General features: G+C 43.0%; 1 protein-coding gene across 1 annotated transcript; it reads right to left on the bottom strand.

The window, feature by feature from the left end:
* Positions 1 to 429: 429 nt before the first annotated feature.
* On the bottom strand, positions 430 to 12058 carry LOC137786246 (NACHT, LRR and PYD domains-containing protein 12-like). The gene is made up of 10 exons (XM_068577988.1): positions 11782 to 12058; positions 11466 to 11523; positions 7946 to 9796; positions 7355 to 7528; positions 6897 to 6960; positions 6314 to 6423; positions 5673 to 5846; positions 5393 to 5566; positions 2521 to 2567; positions 430 to 1709 (listed from the first exon to the last, which is right to left on the bottom strand). The coding sequence occupies exons 1-10, from the start codon at positions 12056 to 12058 to the stop codon at positions 1180 to 1182; spliced, it is 3459 nt and encodes a 1152-aa protein (XP_068434089.1). The 3' UTR covers positions 430 to 1179.
* Positions 12059 to 17150: the final 5092 nt, after the last annotated feature.

Raw genomic sequence — 17150 nt, 5'->3', positions numbered from 1 at the left:
TTTGGCCACTAGATGGCGGGATTGTATAGATTTCATTCAGCCCTGACTTCTTTTAATATTGTGAATATTATAATAAAGTAGAATCGTGATATCAAAAGGATAAATTCAGCAGTATGGAAACATGTTACACATTGTTTCTAACACTTTTTGATGTGTTTATTAAAGTGTTCAACTTTTCCACACATAATAATAGTACAGTGATATTCACAAAACAAACCTAACAAGATGCCGTGCATAAGAGAAGTGCAAACTATTTATCCGCAAATGGATTCAAATTAATTCTTAGTTGTTTCACAGAAGATAGTAATTTAGCAAGATACACACATGTTGAATATCTCTTTTTATCACAGCATAAATAAAAAAATACGGCCAACAATCGTATGAAAAAACATTTTGAGAAATCAGCCTTTTAATATATGGATTGTAAAAAAAGAATACATTTTGAAGTCACTGCATGCGAATAGGTTAAAACATTAAATTGGGTTATGAGCATAACATTTCCCCAGTTGATTGTCATACATGTTTTCTGAAATGTCAGAGTTACATATTCAAATGAGGATTACTCTTGAATATTTTGGAGACAAAGCAGTCATATAAACACCTACATGTATGTGTTGGATCTTTTCTCTCCACTAGTCTGAGCGAAGACAACATCTCTCAACTGACCAGAGAATGAAAAATTATTATTTTTTCCTTTTGCCTTTAAACTCTCTTTTTTCTTTGAGACAAGCCTGGGTGAAGTTGCTGGTGTGACATTCCAAAATTGACTTGTAAATCAAGAAATACATTGGTTTTTTCTTTCCCTATAACAGCCAGATGTTGAATGATGAATTGCTCCATCTGTGCATGTAGAGGCCAACGAGCATTTAAAGCAAGACGCAACCAAGCAAAGACTTGTTTTCCGTGCACTGCGTTAACGTCGGTGTCTCCAGGTTACCGACCCTGGCTACGAGTGGCCTCGACTGTGATGTTGCTGAAAACTCTGAAATATTTTGTGAATAAGCACTAGTTTAAAAACAGGTCTGTTACAAGCTGATGCCAACCCACAACATATATTAATATTTACTTCATTCATTTCATTCAGTAACTCTCCCAGGTGTATCGCTCGTTTCTCTACCTTTCGTCTGCACAGTGGTGAATTATGTCAACACATATTCCCGGGAGCGCCATTATAGAATACTAACATGTGTGCAGGACCGCGTACGAATTAGTACCTATAACCCTCAACGCAGGATAGAGCGGTTGGGTAAATGTGCAGCTGAAGGTGTGGAGGTGGATCAGTACGTTAGAGAAGACTCTGTAGAAGGACAGCGTGCCAGCGGGCCAGTCCAGGTACACTGCTATTCTCTGGGGGCTGTGGTACGATGTAGTAGGCGGGACTCTGGCCTTCCCGTTGTGCCAAGCGGTGTTCCTGTAGTTCTGCAGGCACCATGACTGGTCGTTCCAACCGAGCAATGAATCATCTCTTTGTCCTTTCCTGCCGATCCCTCTGTACGCCACTCCTACGAAAGCAGGTCCCTGGCACTCCACCTCCCAGTAGCAGCGGCCGGTCAGACCGTTTGTGCACAGGACCTGGCGCCTGTGCTCAAACCTCTCTGGGCAATCAGGGTAGGACTGCACGTTTTGGACGTTTGTGACATGCTTGTCACCCTGAGACAGGAGTAAATTCCTGTGTGCTGTGTGTGGGTCCAGGGTGAGTTCACAGGCATCTGCCAGGAGGAAGAGGGTCACAGTTGGTCACTGAAGGGAAGTATTATTCACAGTTATTTCAATTGCAAAGGTCTTCCTCAGGATATCATTTTCCCTAATACTGAACATCTGATTTCTATGAGGGAGGTTATCAGGTTGCGAGTGCCACGTGTTGTTGTTGTTCATGTGGAACGTAGAGGAGCCGATACATTATATCATAATGTAATATTGGATCGGACTCTCTGAAACCAGACTGGAACCTTTGGTTCTAGAGAGTGAAGTCAAAGTAGAAATGTTTTAAAACGTCCAGTGCTGGACAGTAGAGAAGATGCCAATATGGCACCGGCCAAGAGGCCTCAAAACGGCAGTCCGCTAACCGATGGTTGACGTCATGATGACTAAATCCACAGTATATGATCCACACCCAAACTAGTATTTTAGGCTGTACCGGAGACTTTTCCATTTTGGGTATCAGTATTGGAAGAACTTGACTAAAATTTGAAGCAATCATTCAGAAAAGCAACAAACGTTATGAATGTCCGCTGTTGTTGACAGACTAATAAATTTCAAGAACATTCCACTTCTTATTTACTACCTTGGAAAAACAGGTAAACAACTGCTGTCTGGTGTACAAACCAAAGGCCCTTAAAGTGTTCTATGATCAACATAAAACAGATCTAATCATGTGAAAAAAGACCCACACGGTCACCCGAAGAAAAAAGGGTTAGTTCTGTGATTGTGTTGAGAAGTACGGTCAGGCACAGCAGACACTGTTTTTCACTTACCTTTAAGGGGTGAGTGATAAATGAGTAAGGGTGGTAAAGTACTTACATTTCCTAGGCCCAGGAACAATCCTAAACTCTCCACAAAGATCAAACCTGAACGAGAAAAAGAGGGAATATCACGATCAGTTTAGGTGTGTTTGACAGAAACCGTTGCTTCCACGACATGTGACCGACATTCTAGCTGACCGTTTGCATACACACAGGTCTTTACACATGTTTGTTGATGCGCTAAGTCCATGCACTGTATGGAGATGGTCGTCATCGAGAGAGGCGACAGGTCATTTAGGAACATTGTAAAGTCTGCTTTTTTTAGTCCAACGAAAACGCTGGTGAAAAAAAATAACTACTGCTTGCTGATCAGAGAAGACACTTTTTTGCTTCTCATGCGTGTTATTACACTCTGCTGCCCTCTGGAAAATGTATGGAAAGAGAAAATTTCAGAATTACGTAAATAATGTAACTGTTTAACCTTTGTGTGGTGTTCATATTTTGGTTATTCAGCCAGTATTTGTGGGTCTGGTGGACCCGCTGCATTTATGGGTTCATAAATGAACACAATCACACAATTTGATGTTAAAATACTCAACAGATGTTTACTTCTTCAAAATTACAAGCAATATAAACAGCATATATGGTTAATAATTGCCCTTTACTTTTGTTAGATCCTTTTTTTTGTATTTATGAAGTCTAATAAAAAAAGAAAATCAATTCTAATCAAGATTTGAGTGATGCTCCTGGCCACATATGCTCCCATCCCTGTGTAGTGTACTCATGAGACCTTCTTGCTTTTTATAGGATACACACACTTGGAAGAGTTGACAGGCCTGTACTTTGTAGAACTGTAGCTGTTGGGATGGGAGCTCAGACTTGTTTTCCGTATTGTTCCCACCACATTCAGCTTCCTCTTTAGGAGCAGCTCCTGTCCCAGCTTTTGTGAGGTAAAAAAAAATGTTGCATGTGATGTTGTGCCCACTGAGTCCTTGAGTCATGTCCAGGACAACTCTCATTTCTTGATTTTTTTTGATGGGCTCCCCCATCAGGCTTCCCTGTGTGGACTTGTAAGTTCAAAACATATGAGGGCGTGGCATCACAGGCAGCCCAAATCTTTATTCAAGAAGATCATTCAATTTCACACCCATATCTTTTCACTTACTGACTGCTGACAGGCTGGTTCAGGGGCTTGTCTTGAACCTCGAACCCTGAGGTCAGAGCATAGGACCCTGAGGTCAGAGCATAGGACCCTGAGGTCAGAGCAAATGTAACCAAGAGCCACGCACGGGGCCCTAAAGATCCATGTGGTGGTGGGTGACTTCAGGACATGAAAGGAACAGTTCAAAAGAATATAACATTTATTGTAGCACTTAACCAGATCATAAAAACACGGGACGTCCCAACACATCTAAAGAAAACAACCAAAGATATGTCTTAATATACTTGTAGGCCGTCAACTAAGAACTAAACGTGCAAAACAAAGGCCAAGCAGCACAACACAATGCAAAACAAAAGCAAAATAAAACAAAACCATGCAGCACAAAATGTAAACAAAAGCAAACAAAACCAAGAATGCAAGTAAATAAAATAATTCAAACAAAACAGCAGCAGCAGCAGCGAGGGTCAACAGCCATGCAAGCTTTTCGGGGAACCAGGAATCCCTGTAGCTGGACCGAAACCTGGGAGTCAATGAGAGAGGGCACAAGGTGAACGCGATCGCCAATGGGCCTCAATTTAGTGATCCCAAGTCAAACCTTACCATAGCCTGGGGGCCAGAGAGAGAAAGGAGGCATCTAATGGTGGTCGCTTATGTACTGGCCCAGACTAATTACCAATCAGGAAGTGGGAGGAGCTAAGGCTTACTCTGTCCTACGGTGGCTCACGACAGACATTTCATGAGTCGGCCACACATAGAACCCTGAGGTTTGAGCATAGAGCAGATAATCTTTGGGCCATCTTGATCAGTTGTGATAAGGAACCACACGGGCAAAGCTGCTGTGCAGCTGGGCTGGAGTATGAGCAACTAAAGATTGGTTCCCGCAAGACAAAGAGTAAAAGGTTAGCAAAGTTAAATATAAAAAAGACATTTAAGAAAACAGAAAAACAGAAAAACACTAAAACAGTAAACAGCGCATACAAAATGTCAGTACAGCGCAGACCTGACAGAGCTGAGCTGCAGTGTCCTCTTAAAGTAGCAGGGATAAGTACCTCTAACTTGTTAGGATCAGGACGCTTTCCTTGGAAAAAGAGTCCTCACTGTTTATTTCTAACAGGTTACTGTGCGCTCTAAGTACTCTTTCCGTTTCATGTTAACTTTTAAGGCTTTTGTGAACCTGTCTGACTGGATTAATCAAACAGCAAACGTACGATTGGCCTAACACAGATCGACACACCGGTCTTACTATCTAAGTGAAGTCATGTAAAGGACAGCTGACAGGTATCAGCTGCAGCTTTTCGTCTGCGCGATTAATGTTCAATCTGGACGCTGAGCTTGCAGCGCGAGCCTGCTGGTAGACTGTGAGGCGAGCGACCCAGCGACTCGCGGTAGCTGAGAAGAGAAACTCCTTAACAATACGTGCTTTCTCGTCAGGCTCAAGTCGGCAAATCGTACGGTGAAGCTACGGAAGTATATATATAATAGGGTAATATTCTCATAGACTTCTATACAATAGGAATTGCCCCTCGATGATCAGGAGGGAGAATGCAAGTTTAAGCCGCTGTTAGCTTCACTTTGATGCCGCCTGCCATGCAGACAGGAAGTGACTCAACGAAAACAGGAGGAGCAAAGCAAGGGTACTCAACACCAAACGAACATGATTACAGCTTCGACTAAAAAAGAGAAACTATTGATCAAGAACCACCACAATGGCCACTGAGCAGCTGATAATGTTACCAGATCGGCAATCGGCAAGAGAACTGTTGAGTACCTCAGAGTTTCTAGTCTCCATTGTGGATTCTTGAGTCCAGCAGACAACAGCTCCATCCCCGAAACTCCTGGATGATTGTAGCTTAGGTCCAGCTCTCTCAGATAGGACGGGTTGAAGATTAGAGCTGTGGCCAAATAAGCACAGCCTTCCTCTGTGACCAGGCAGCCTGACAACCTGCTGAGAGAACATGCTTAGTTCTCCAAGGACCACTTTCATGCTGGCACGCTAGAATTAAGGTTTGATTACCTCAAAGTAAAAGCGCAGATTCAGGATTACTGACCTCAGTGTTTCCAGTCTACAATTTGGACTTTCCAGTCCCAAAGAAAGCCGGTTCACGGCTGAATTCTGCAGGTCGTTGTTACTCAGGTCAAGTTTTCTCAGACTGGAGTTCTGAGAGCTGAGAACTGAGGCCAGATATTCAGCGCTTCTCTGCGACAGGTTACACCAACTGAGACTGAACAATACATTTAGTGATGACAATTCATTGGTTTGAGAACAACATTGTTGATAGGTTGAGATATTCGAGCAATGAAACACCAAGACGGGCATCATAGAAAGAAACAAATAATACAGACAAACGTATTTAAGTTGCTAAATTCCGAATTCAGAGAACATGGTTGAGGATTGCCTCCACACGCCTCCCTACATTCAATTCAATTCAGTTCAGTTTATTTTGTATAGCTCAAAATCACAAATTACAATCTATATATCACATATATAGATTATATGTGATATATAGACCGGTGTGAAACCGGTTACTTAGAAAATGCACAGAGAAGCATGCAGAGGCAGAGTCACTTAATTTTACACATGCTGCCACTACTCCACTACATGTTTACAAAGCAAATAGTTTGTATGTTACGACATTAATGCTTTGAATTTTTAGCACCTTCAAATGAAGTGACAGAACAGTGGACACACCTGAGATTTTCCAGTCCACAGTGGGGGCTCACCAGTCCAACAAAGAGCATCTTCAGTCCTTCATCCTGCAGGTTGTTGTTGCTGAGGTCCAGCTCTCTCAGGCTGCTGTATTGTCCCACATTGTGACAGCAGACCTCTGTCAGCTGAGAGGTTGTTGGCTTTTTTGATCTAGGAAAAAATAGCAATAAAAAAAGTCCATAGGCAAACTTTATTCTAAGATATTTAATGTACTTTACAGCAATACATATGTACAATATGTCAATTGTCATAAATCATTCAATAGTTTTGTTATGAAATTAAAATAGGAAGATTAAGGCACTCGCAACAACACAATGATTAAAGTTTATATTGTCAGTTTTATCAGGACTGCTCATTATATTTTAATCAATTTATATTGCGATATGTTTTGTCAAATACTGAGAAATACGCTCATTTTCAAAGCCTATAAAGAAAAATATGAGCAAGGAAACAAAAAATGAACAAGTGTACTGTACATTTTGCGTTCTTTTACTTTCCAATATGCCTTCCCTTCGGGTTTTCCTGGAGGATTGTAGCTCTGGTCCTGCTCCGTCAGATGGGAGCAGTTGGAGCTCAGTGATGAGGCCAAAGAAGCGCAGCCAAACTCTCTGATCTTACAGTGTGACAACCTGCATGTGGTGGTCTTTCATTAATTATATAATTTATATATATATATATATATATATATATATATATATATATATATATATATATATATATATATATATAGTTCATATAGAATATGTTTTAATTTTACAATTTTACATGAAAAAATAATTTAGATTATTATATTATGGAATAAGTTGTTCAAATTCTCATGAGATTGTCCCACAGACTAAACTGTTTACACCAAAATTACACTTTCTTTTGTGTAAACTGGATTATAACAGGGAGCAATCAGTGTATGCATGTTATTGGGCAAAAAAGATTCAACGTTGAAATAATGTACATAACTGAATGGAAAGTTTAAATCCATTGAAGTCAAGTGAAGCCAAATGCAGGATGTGAACATTTCTGACTGACCTTAGATTTTCCAGTCTACAGTAGGGATTTTTCAATCCAGTAGAGAGCAACATCACTCCGATATCTTGCAGGTTGTTGTTACTCAGGTCCAGCTCTCTCAGGCTTGAGCACTGCGAGCTGAGAACTGAAGCCAGGGCATCGCACGAGAGGTGTGAGAGCTCACATTGGTTCAGTCTGATAGAAAATGGAAGTGAGATAATATAGTTTTTTATGGTTATGATCTTAAATAATATAGTAGAAGATAATGTTACTCATTAAAAAAAAATTCTGTAATATAAAAGACTGAAACACTTGTTATTGTGTGTGGTTGCATTGTACCTAGGGGCGCTTTCACAAGCCATATTTTGTTTGGCTCATCCCATTATTGTTCCATTATTGTGTTAACGGACTACAGCTGTATATTGTTGTGCAACCCTATGTTGCATCATGACAATTAATGATCTTTCGATCCTTGAAATATGATATGTGTCAAATACAATGTGAATAGTTGTTTAGAAAATGTATTCCTATTTCCGTGAACATAATGATACTGCATTAAGTTTAACTAATAATTTCAATAAAGCATTTAAACAAGTTAAAACAAATATTTACCGTGCAGTTGCTGATGCTTTGACCAATGGCAGCATTCTCATAAGAACATGCTCTGATTTGGAGTATTCGTTTAGGTCAAACACATCCAAATCCTTTTCAGAGGACAGTATCACATAGACCAGGGCTGACCACTGAGCAGGACAGAGATTGGCTGTTGAGAGGCTTCCTTGTCTCAGGTAATATTGGACCTCATCCACAAGGGAACTGTCCTTCAGTTCACTCAGACAGTGGAAGAGATTGATGCATCTCTCTGGAGAGGGATTCTCCCTGATCTTCTGTTTGATGTACTTCACAAGTCGGTCGGTGTCTGTGTTTATTCCCGTTTGTTTCAGTAGGCCTTGTAAGAGCTCCTGATTTGCCTTTAACGAAAGGCCCAGCAGGAAGCGGAGGAACAAGTCAAGGTGTCCATTTGGACTCTGCAAGGCCTTGTCCACGGATATTATACAGACCTCAGTTGTGGATGTTTTTCTGAAAAGCTTATGCAGATGTTGGAGAAGTGTTTGAGGTTTAGCCATCACATCCTTTCTGTGATTAAAAAGTGACAGGACCACATGAACAGCTGCCAAAAACTCATGAATGCTCAGATGTACGAAGCAAAACATCTTGTCTTCATTAAGTCCATCATCTTCCTTGAAGATTTGTGTGAACACTCCTGAGTACAATGATGCTTGACTAAGATGAATGCCACTGTTGTTCAGGTCTGTCTCATAGAAGATCAGATTTCCTCTTTCCAACTGGTGAAAAGCCAGCTTTGCAAGTGACTCAATGATCTTGATGTTTTCCTCTGTGTCATACTTAAGTGCTGTCTGCTTGATCTGAAACACAAGGAATTTCGCATACATCTCAGTCAGAGTTTGAGGGATTTGTTTTCTGTCATCTTTGCCTAACAATTGCTTCAGAACTGTAGCAGTGATCCAGCAGAAAACTGGAATGTGACACATGATGTAGAGACTTCTTGATGTCTTGATATGGGACATGATTCTGTTGACCATCTGCACATCTCCAAATCTCTTACTGAAGAACTCCTCCTTCTGTGGGTCAGTGAACCCTCTCACCTCTGTCATGATGTCAACAAAGTCGAGAGGGATCTGATTGGCCGCTGCCGGTCGTGTGGTGATCCAAAGGCGAGCAGAGGGGAGCAGTTTACCCTGGATCAGGTATGCCAGCAGATCGCTCACCAACAGTGGCTCATCAATAGAGCATTCTTCCTTGTCACTGAAGTCGAGTTGAAGGCGGCTTTCGTCCAACCCATCAAGCACAAACAGAAGTTTAAATTGACTCTTGTCATAGTTGGTGTTTCCTGAAGCCTGAAGTCTGGTGAAAATGTAATTAAGAGCCTCCTCTTTTATATCTCGGCTTTCCCTGATACATTTGTGAATGAGCTCTACCAAACGAAATCTTTTACCCTTAAGTAAATTCAGCTGGCGGAAGTTAAAGGGGAATGTGAGATGCACATCTTGATTGGCTCTTCCTTCAGCCCAGTCCAGGATGAACTTGTAAATCAGGAATGTTTTGCCGATTCCTGCAATCCCATTTGTCAAGACTGTTCTTACAGGGGTGTTTTCTCCAGAAGGGTGTTTGAAAATGTCATTATGCTGAATTGATCGCTCAGTTTCTTTTGGTTTCTTTGACGTCATCTCAATGTGTCTGACCTCATGCAGCGTGTTGTCATCAACATCATTTATATCTATGATGTAAAGCTCTGTGTAGATATCATCAAGATGTTTTTTATCCTTCTGCTTTGACGACCCCTCTGTTATACACATGAACTTGTCCTGGAGGTTTGACTGGAGCATGCATTGGTATGACAAAATGGATCGTGGAGGATTTGGTTTTGGCACCAGCAAATCTGTAAGGAATGAAGTTATTACTGTGGACTGTATTCATATCACTCTGGACAAAACATTGCCAACATGTTATCAGTGTGTTAATTACCCCACTAGAAACAGTAAAACACAAAATGTCCTGAATGAAAATATTAAGAATACAGTGCCACTTTCCCCCATAGGCAGATTCAATTCAATTCAGTTTATTTTGTGTAGCCCTAAATCAGAAATTTGCATAGGAGGGGTTTATAATCTGTACACAAACAACATCCCTGTCCAGGACCTCACATCAGATCAAGAAAAACCCTTTCACAGGGAAAAAAAGGAAGAAACCTTCGGGAGAGCAACAGAGGAGGATCCCCGTCCCCGAATGGATAGAAGCAATAGATGTCATGTGACCAGAATAAACAACGTAACAGAGTTACAGCACATTCAATGAATATGATGTTATATGATGGAATCACAGGGTGAGTAGCCCTCGGGAATCGCAAGGGGAGTTGTCTGACTTGCCCTCTGAAAAAAGCTTCCAGAATCAAAGGTCGAGCCAGCCCTAACTGTAAGTGCTATCAAAGAGGAAAGTCTTAAGTCTACTCTTAAATGAGGTGACGGTGCCTGCCCCCCAGAGTGAAAGTGGAAGCTGGTAATGCTTGATAACTGAATGCATCCTACTTTTTAAGAGTCTAGGAACCACAGTGCAGCTCTCGAGTGTGGTAATTTAAGCTCCTTAAGATATGATGGTGCATCACCAATTAAGGCTTTGTCTGATCTCATCGCAACCTGCTCCTCCTGACACCAAAGTATGTTCCTATTGTCCAACAGCAGCCTGTATCCAGAAGGACTGTGTGGAGGTGGACTCAGGAGCCTTGGATCAGCAGTGACTTGAAATAACTACATGAAAAGAAGAAGGTCTGTGGATGAACTGACAAACATGACTTGAGGGAGAAGCTAAGGGCGTGCAAGGACTACTACAGGAGAAAGCTGGAGGTCAAACTCCAGCAGAACAACACAAGGGATGTGTGCAATGGAATAAAGGAAATTACTTGGTTAAAAGTGATGAACAGACATTCAGTGGGCAGTCGGAGAGAGAAAATAAGCCAAACTGTTTCTTCAACAGGTTTAGCTAATAGCCCACAGCTGCCCCTAATGCTTTTGCCCTTCCCACCGCAAACCCCTGGTGTGCTCGTTAGACCCAAATCCCTCACCTTTCAAGTGCCTTTCTTCCATTAAGAAGACAAGCACCCTCCTCCGCCTGACGAGCACTACTGGTCAGGTTAGGAGACAGCTGGAGAGACCCGGCCTCAACAACTTTGGGCCAGTTGCCCTCACATCTCGCATGATGAAAACCGGAGAGGCTGGTCTTGGCCCACCTTTGACCGCAGATAAAATCATCACTGGACCCTTTGCGTACCAGCCTCATCTAGAAGTGGAATTTCTTTCACTATATTTCAACTTTAAACTCTACTCAATCGTAAATGATCTCATTTATTGCACTCTGCTTATTGTTAAATGTTCTTTTGTGTGTTATTGTTAAATGTTCAGTCTGATGCACCTCCCACCAGGACAAATTCCTTGTATATGTAAACATAACATACTTGGCAAATAAACGGTTCTGATTAGATCTAAAACTGTAAACAGCAATAGCTTCACCTTTAGCCTGAGTACCAGGCATGGGATGGAAAGGAGCTCGCTGTGATTGTTGAATTGAAGAAGGTCTTGTGTTCTCTGAAGTCTCCTCAACATCATCGGGTTTGTCTGAGTGAGCCAGACATATATCTATAAAAAGAGAGAGAGAGAGAGAGAGAGAGAGAGAGAGAGAGAGAGAGAGAGAGAGAGAGAGAGTGTAAGAGAGAGAAAGTTTAAATAGGCTTTTTCGCTCTTAATGATGGAAAGATGATTCAGTTGTTGGCATAGTTTAGCTAAAGGCCTATCATGTAAATTAAAGATATAAAAGATAAAATATTAGCAGATGGGTAATGTTGAACTGAATTTAAAAAACTGTCTAAGACTTACCATTGGGTTCAGAACCACTTTTGGAAAAACGCTCCACTAAATCATTCCTGCAGATCTTTCTCAAAACTTCCACGGTGACCTGCAGAGCTCCAGGAAGGCTGTAGGTCTGCACCATTTGATCCACCGTGTCATGCCTGTTAGCCTTTTCCAGTCGGCTCTTTGGGATAGCTGGGAAGCCTTCTATGATTTCAGCCTGCTTGAGGAGCCACTGGAAGTGGATGAACTCTTCATTCCCTAAGTCCTGCAGGACTCCAAGGAGGAACTCCTCATGTGACATCAGTGCGCTCTACTTACATGGGAAGACAGTTTGATATTCAGTGACATCATTTCAGTTTTTTGATCATCCAGAGTTTCTTAAGCTAACAACATGACAAGTATGACAAAACCTGGAACTGAGGGCTTTTTACCAATTCCTTTTTATATTTAATTTTGTGGAATCGTTATGTTTTTTGATCTTACTATTTGCATTTAAATATGCTTTTTATAAAGACACTTTTCACAATACTAAAAACATACTAACTTCGGGCTTTTGTCTTGGAAAAGATTACTGTTGGCATTCATTCAGAGGAAAGATTACTCTGCAGGAGTCATTCACCTGCTGCAGCTCTGATTGGCAGTGATAGAAACATGACAAACGGATGGACATGATCATTTTTGCCATTTTTAAAGTGCCATGCAACGTGACACGTATTGAAGTAAATATGTAATTTATTAAATGAACAGGGATTTTTGAAAATTATTAGGATTTATTAATGTACAAAACATACAATGTATATGTGCTCCTTAAAGACACGAGACTCCAGTTACACAGCAGTAATTTCACCTTGCTGCTCCTTGTAAAACGCACAAAATAAAATCCAAATGATCTTGGTTGGTCTTCCCAGGGCTCCAACAATGACCAACTATAGTTTGAGTTTTTGAAAAAGAGACTGAATAAGTCCATCCATCCATTTTCCGCCGCTTATCCGGGGTCGGGTTGCGGTGGCAGCACACCCAGCAGACCGACCCAGGCTTCCCCCTCACCCGCAACATTTTCCAGCTCGTTCTGGGGGACCCCGAGACGTTCCTAGGCCAGCCGGTAGATATAATCCCTCCAGTGTGTCCTGGGTCTTCCCCGGGGCCTCTTCCCAGTTGGACGTGCCTGGAAAACCTCTAATGGGAGGCGCCCAGGAGCCATCCGGATTAGATGCCCGAACCATCTCAGCTGACTCCTTTCGATACGAAGGAGTACCGGCTCGACTCCAAGCTCCCTCCTGATGTCCGAGCTCCTTACCCTATCTCTAAGGCTGAGCCCGGCCACCCTACAGAGGAAGCTCATTTCGGCCACTTGTATCCGCGACCTTGTTCTTTCGGTCACGACCCAGAGTTTGTGACCATAGGTGAGGGTTGGAACGTAGACCGGCGCTGCCCCCTCCCCAGGGGACATGTTGGTCCGCGAATCGCCACCTTAACGTGGTGGAGGAGTTTGAGTGGCTCATTGATCCTGGGAGCTATGTTGTCCGGGGCGTCAGCCCCTGGTAGGGTCTCCCAAGGCAAACAGGTCTCGGGGGAGAGCCCAGACTAAGAGCGGTTCAAAAAACCCTGATGGAGAGCAGCACTAGGAGCTTAGTTACCTCGCCCGGACAAGGGAAACCGGGGCACCCTCCCGGTGCCAGATCCGGGAGGCAAGCTCGTCGGCGAGCGTCTGGTGGCCGGGCTTTCACCCTTGGGGCCCGGTCGGGCTCAGCCCGAAAGAACAACACGGTGCCGCAGCCACTCCGTGGACTCACCACCCGCCGAGAGGATCATCGGGGTCGGGTGCAGTGCAGACCGGGCGGCAGGCCAGGCAGAAGACCTGGGCGAGCCGATCGCCGGCAGCATGGACTAGCTCTAGGGATGTGGAACGTCACCTTGCTAGCTAGGAAAGAGCCGGAGCTGGTGCAGGAGGTGGAGTGGTACCAGCTAGACATAGTTGGGCTCACCTCCACGCACAGCAAGGGCTCTGGAACCAAGCTCCTCGAGAAGGGTTGGACTTTGTCCTTTTCTGGAGTTGCCCAGGGTGTGAGGCGCCGGGCGGGAGTGGGGATACCTGGTACCAGAACACCTTAGGCCAAAGATCAATGTCTTAGACACTCGGGTGAAGAGAGGAGCAGAGCTGTCAACTGATCACCACCTGGTGGTGAGTTGGATCAGATGGCGAGGGAGACGGCAGGAAAGACCTGGCAAGCCCAAACATGTTGTGAGGGTGAACTGGGAACATCTGGCTGAGGATCCTGTCCGGAAGATCTTCAACTCCCACCTCTGGAAGAACGTTTTGACCCATCCTGAGGGAGGTTGGGGACATGGAATCCGAGTGGACCTTGTTCAAAGCTTCTATTGTGGAGCGGCCGCCAGGAGTTGTGGTCGGAAGGTCGTCGGTGCCTGTCGCGGCGGTAACCCGACAACCCGGTGGTGGACACCGGGGGTGAGGGAAGCCGTCAAGCTGAAGAAGGAGGCCTTTCGGGTCTGGTTGGCCCAGGGGTCTCCTGAAGCAGCTGATGGGTACCGGCAGGCCAAGAGGGCTCGGCGGTAGCGAATGCTAAAACTCGGACGTGGGAAGAGTTCGGGGAGGCCATAGAGAAGGACTTTCGGTTGGCCTCAAAGAGGTTCTGGCAAACCATCCGGCGGATCAGAAAGGGAAAGCAGGGCCTACCCCAGGCTGTTCTCAGCGGGGGAGGGGAACTGCTGACTCGGACTGGGGACATCGTCGGACGGTGGAAAGAGCACTTTGAGGAACTCCTAAACCCGACTGAATAAGTAACATATGTAAAGAAGAAAAAAAAGGAAAACCCATAAAATTTTAAACATTCACTAACCATACTTCCATCCATACTCAGGCAATGGGATAGAAGTCTGTTTTTGGCCCATGTTTAATAAAACTGAATACCTACAGCAATTTTAGTGGAAATTAGGTAGACCATTCATCACAAAATAATAACCTAAATAGGCATCAACAGTATAGGTCACTGCAGCGAGTGTCACTACACAATCCAAGTTGAGTCAAAATCTGTTTTCACTGCCTAACAATTGCTTTCACTCAAAACATACAAGGGAGCTTCAAATCACATCCACTCCAAGAAAAAATATTTGCTAACGGAGCTAAAAACAATCAAGAGGCAGCATTATTATGAATTGAACTGCTTATCTTGGCAAGACCCGATCTGGGCAGCATTCCAGCACTCGGATTGGCCAGAGTTAGGGTCCTATGATCAATGGGCTATCCTGACTATAAGTATTCAAGGGCAATGCATAACCTTAATACCTAACCCGATCATTTCTGCCTCAACCATCTACGGAGGACGGGTCTTGCAAGAAAAGCAATGGGATTCATATTTACAGGTATGACTTGAAGGCAACATTGCATGAAGACACTGCCTTCTTCCATCAACGCCAAATCTCTTCCCCTCTTGTATCTGGCATTCCCCTGTTTTGTATGCCATGTGCTCGGTGTTTGTGTTCTCGGCCCCGCCTCCAGACACCTCCTATGGCGGCATCCTTGATTGGCACACATCTGCAGACAATCTGGCTCATCACCGGCTATATATCAACCCTGGTCCTGCAGGCCTGGGTTGTCAGTCTGTTTTGTCTTCTGCCCCTGTAGTCACCACTGCCACGCCGTAAGTTCGCCAAAGTCATTTGTCCGTCAACTAAACTCTGTCTCCTCTTCGGCTTCAGAAGTTCCTGCCTGCCTTGCCTGCCTCCGTTGTTAAGCCACGGGACTCGCATCGCGACCTGTCCGTCTTGCCCGCCTCCAATGTCTAGTCACGGAACTCACACCGCGCTACCTGCTTTGCCTGCCTCTGGTGTATAGCCACGGAGCTCACACCATGATCTGCCTGCCTCCGTTGTCGAGCCAAGGGACTCACACCATGATCTGCCTGCCTCCGATGTCGAACCTCGGGACTAACATCACATGGTTGCAATGCACCAGTAGCTAAATACTAAATGCTGTAAACTCAGAAGAATTCCTTAAAAATACATCAAAAAATTACTATTATAATTTTGGCTGCCAAAAGCTATTAATACCCTCTACTTCTTGAACAACAGTCCACTTCCTGTATTAAATATTGCTCCTATTAAAAAATATTATATGAGGGGGAAGTAGTCACTGTGACACCGCCCATTGGTTTGTGAACTACAGTTTTGAAGCCTCACATTATGCATTTTGGCCATCACCATCTGGGTTTTTGGTTGCCTTCATCTAATGTAACTGAAGTGACATGAGAGGGAGGAGCCAGAACAACAGAACTCTAAATAATTTGGCTTATGGTCTCCAATTAAAAGGTTCGCTAAAAAACAAATTATATAATATAAACCAAATTATCAGTTGGACTCAAAAAGATTGAGCAAACTCTAATTCTGGCATGTTTGGAGATGTAGCAAATCCCAGCGAATAGTGAAGCTTACTGATGCTTCCAGACGAATGTATTCATGTTCAAGAACCAGCCTTATTTTGAAAATAAATGTACTTCCCTTTCACAGTGAGAGCTCAAGGACACAACAGCGTGGATTAGAAGAGCCACTAATTGAAAGACTTGAATGCTAACCACTGAGCCACAGTCGCCAAAAGTATGCACTTCAACCACACAACTTTGATCCATTGCAGTCATGTAGATGAACAAAATTAGAAAAAAGGTGTCACAGTCCAAATAATTATGGCCCTGACTGTATGGTTCTTGTGAAGTGGAAAGTTAGAATGGACAATCAATGTATGTTAAGAATAAATGGTTGGAGGACTTGCTGAACTTTATAGGGATGGAAAAAACTTCATTTGTAATATGAAATGGAAACCTGCATGGATGATGTATTTTTGTAGAAAAACCTTGGAAGTTAGCATCAAGCTTTTTTTGTTGGTTCCCTCTACAAAAGCCAATGGGATTTCTCTATTGGATTTGAGGTAATATCGGAAAATAAGCCCTATAGTAAAGTCATATGTATGATATTTACATGGTTTGTTTAGCAAAACAAATTAACATTTAACCTTACATTCTTTAAAGATAAATGCAATTGCCAGAAGTAAAAAGCTAACGTTAAGATTAGGGCTGGGCAAAGTTGAAAAAATTTAACTGATTTATTGTAGGGTTTTACTGCCATTAATCGCATTATGCGTCAAATTCAATAATGGTGTAAAAACTAGTGAATTGCATGGTTTTATTTTAAAGTAATGTCATCAGAACAATATAATATGCACTCTGGCGCAAACGCAAGTTAACATACATCCATATATGATATATAAATCTGTTTTCTTTTTTTCTGAACAGGTACCAGAAGAAACATTTGTATTCTATCAGGGAACAACATAAACAGTCTGTTCAGTAGTAAGGTCCTGTTAAGGACAAACCACTCCTTCT

Source organism: Clinocottus analis, unplaced genomic scaffold (genome assembly GCF_023055335.1).
Source record: "Clinocottus analis isolate CAN_PGR_092001 unplaced genomic scaffold, fCliAna1.0.p SCAF_16, whole genome shotgun sequence".
In the NCBI taxonomy this organism is placed as follows: Eukaryota; Metazoa; Chordata; class Actinopteri; order Perciformes; family Cottidae; genus Clinocottus; species Clinocottus analis.
This window is presented reverse-complemented; position numbering and strand designations above follow the sequence as displayed.

Coding starts and splice junctions, on each gene's coding strand:
- LOC137786246 (XM_068577988.1), bottom strand. CDS start 12,058: ATGTCACATGAGGAGTTCCTCCTTGGAGTCCTGCAGGACTTAGGGAAT. Junction 9,797..11,465: donor AGACCTTCTTCAATTCAACA/ATCACAGCGAGC, acceptor TTCATTCCTTAC/AGATTTGCTGGTGCCAAAAC. Junction 1,710..2,520: donor TGTTCCTGGGCCTAGGAAAT/GTAAGTACTTTA, acceptor TCCTCCTGGCAG/ATGCCTGTGAACTCACCCTG.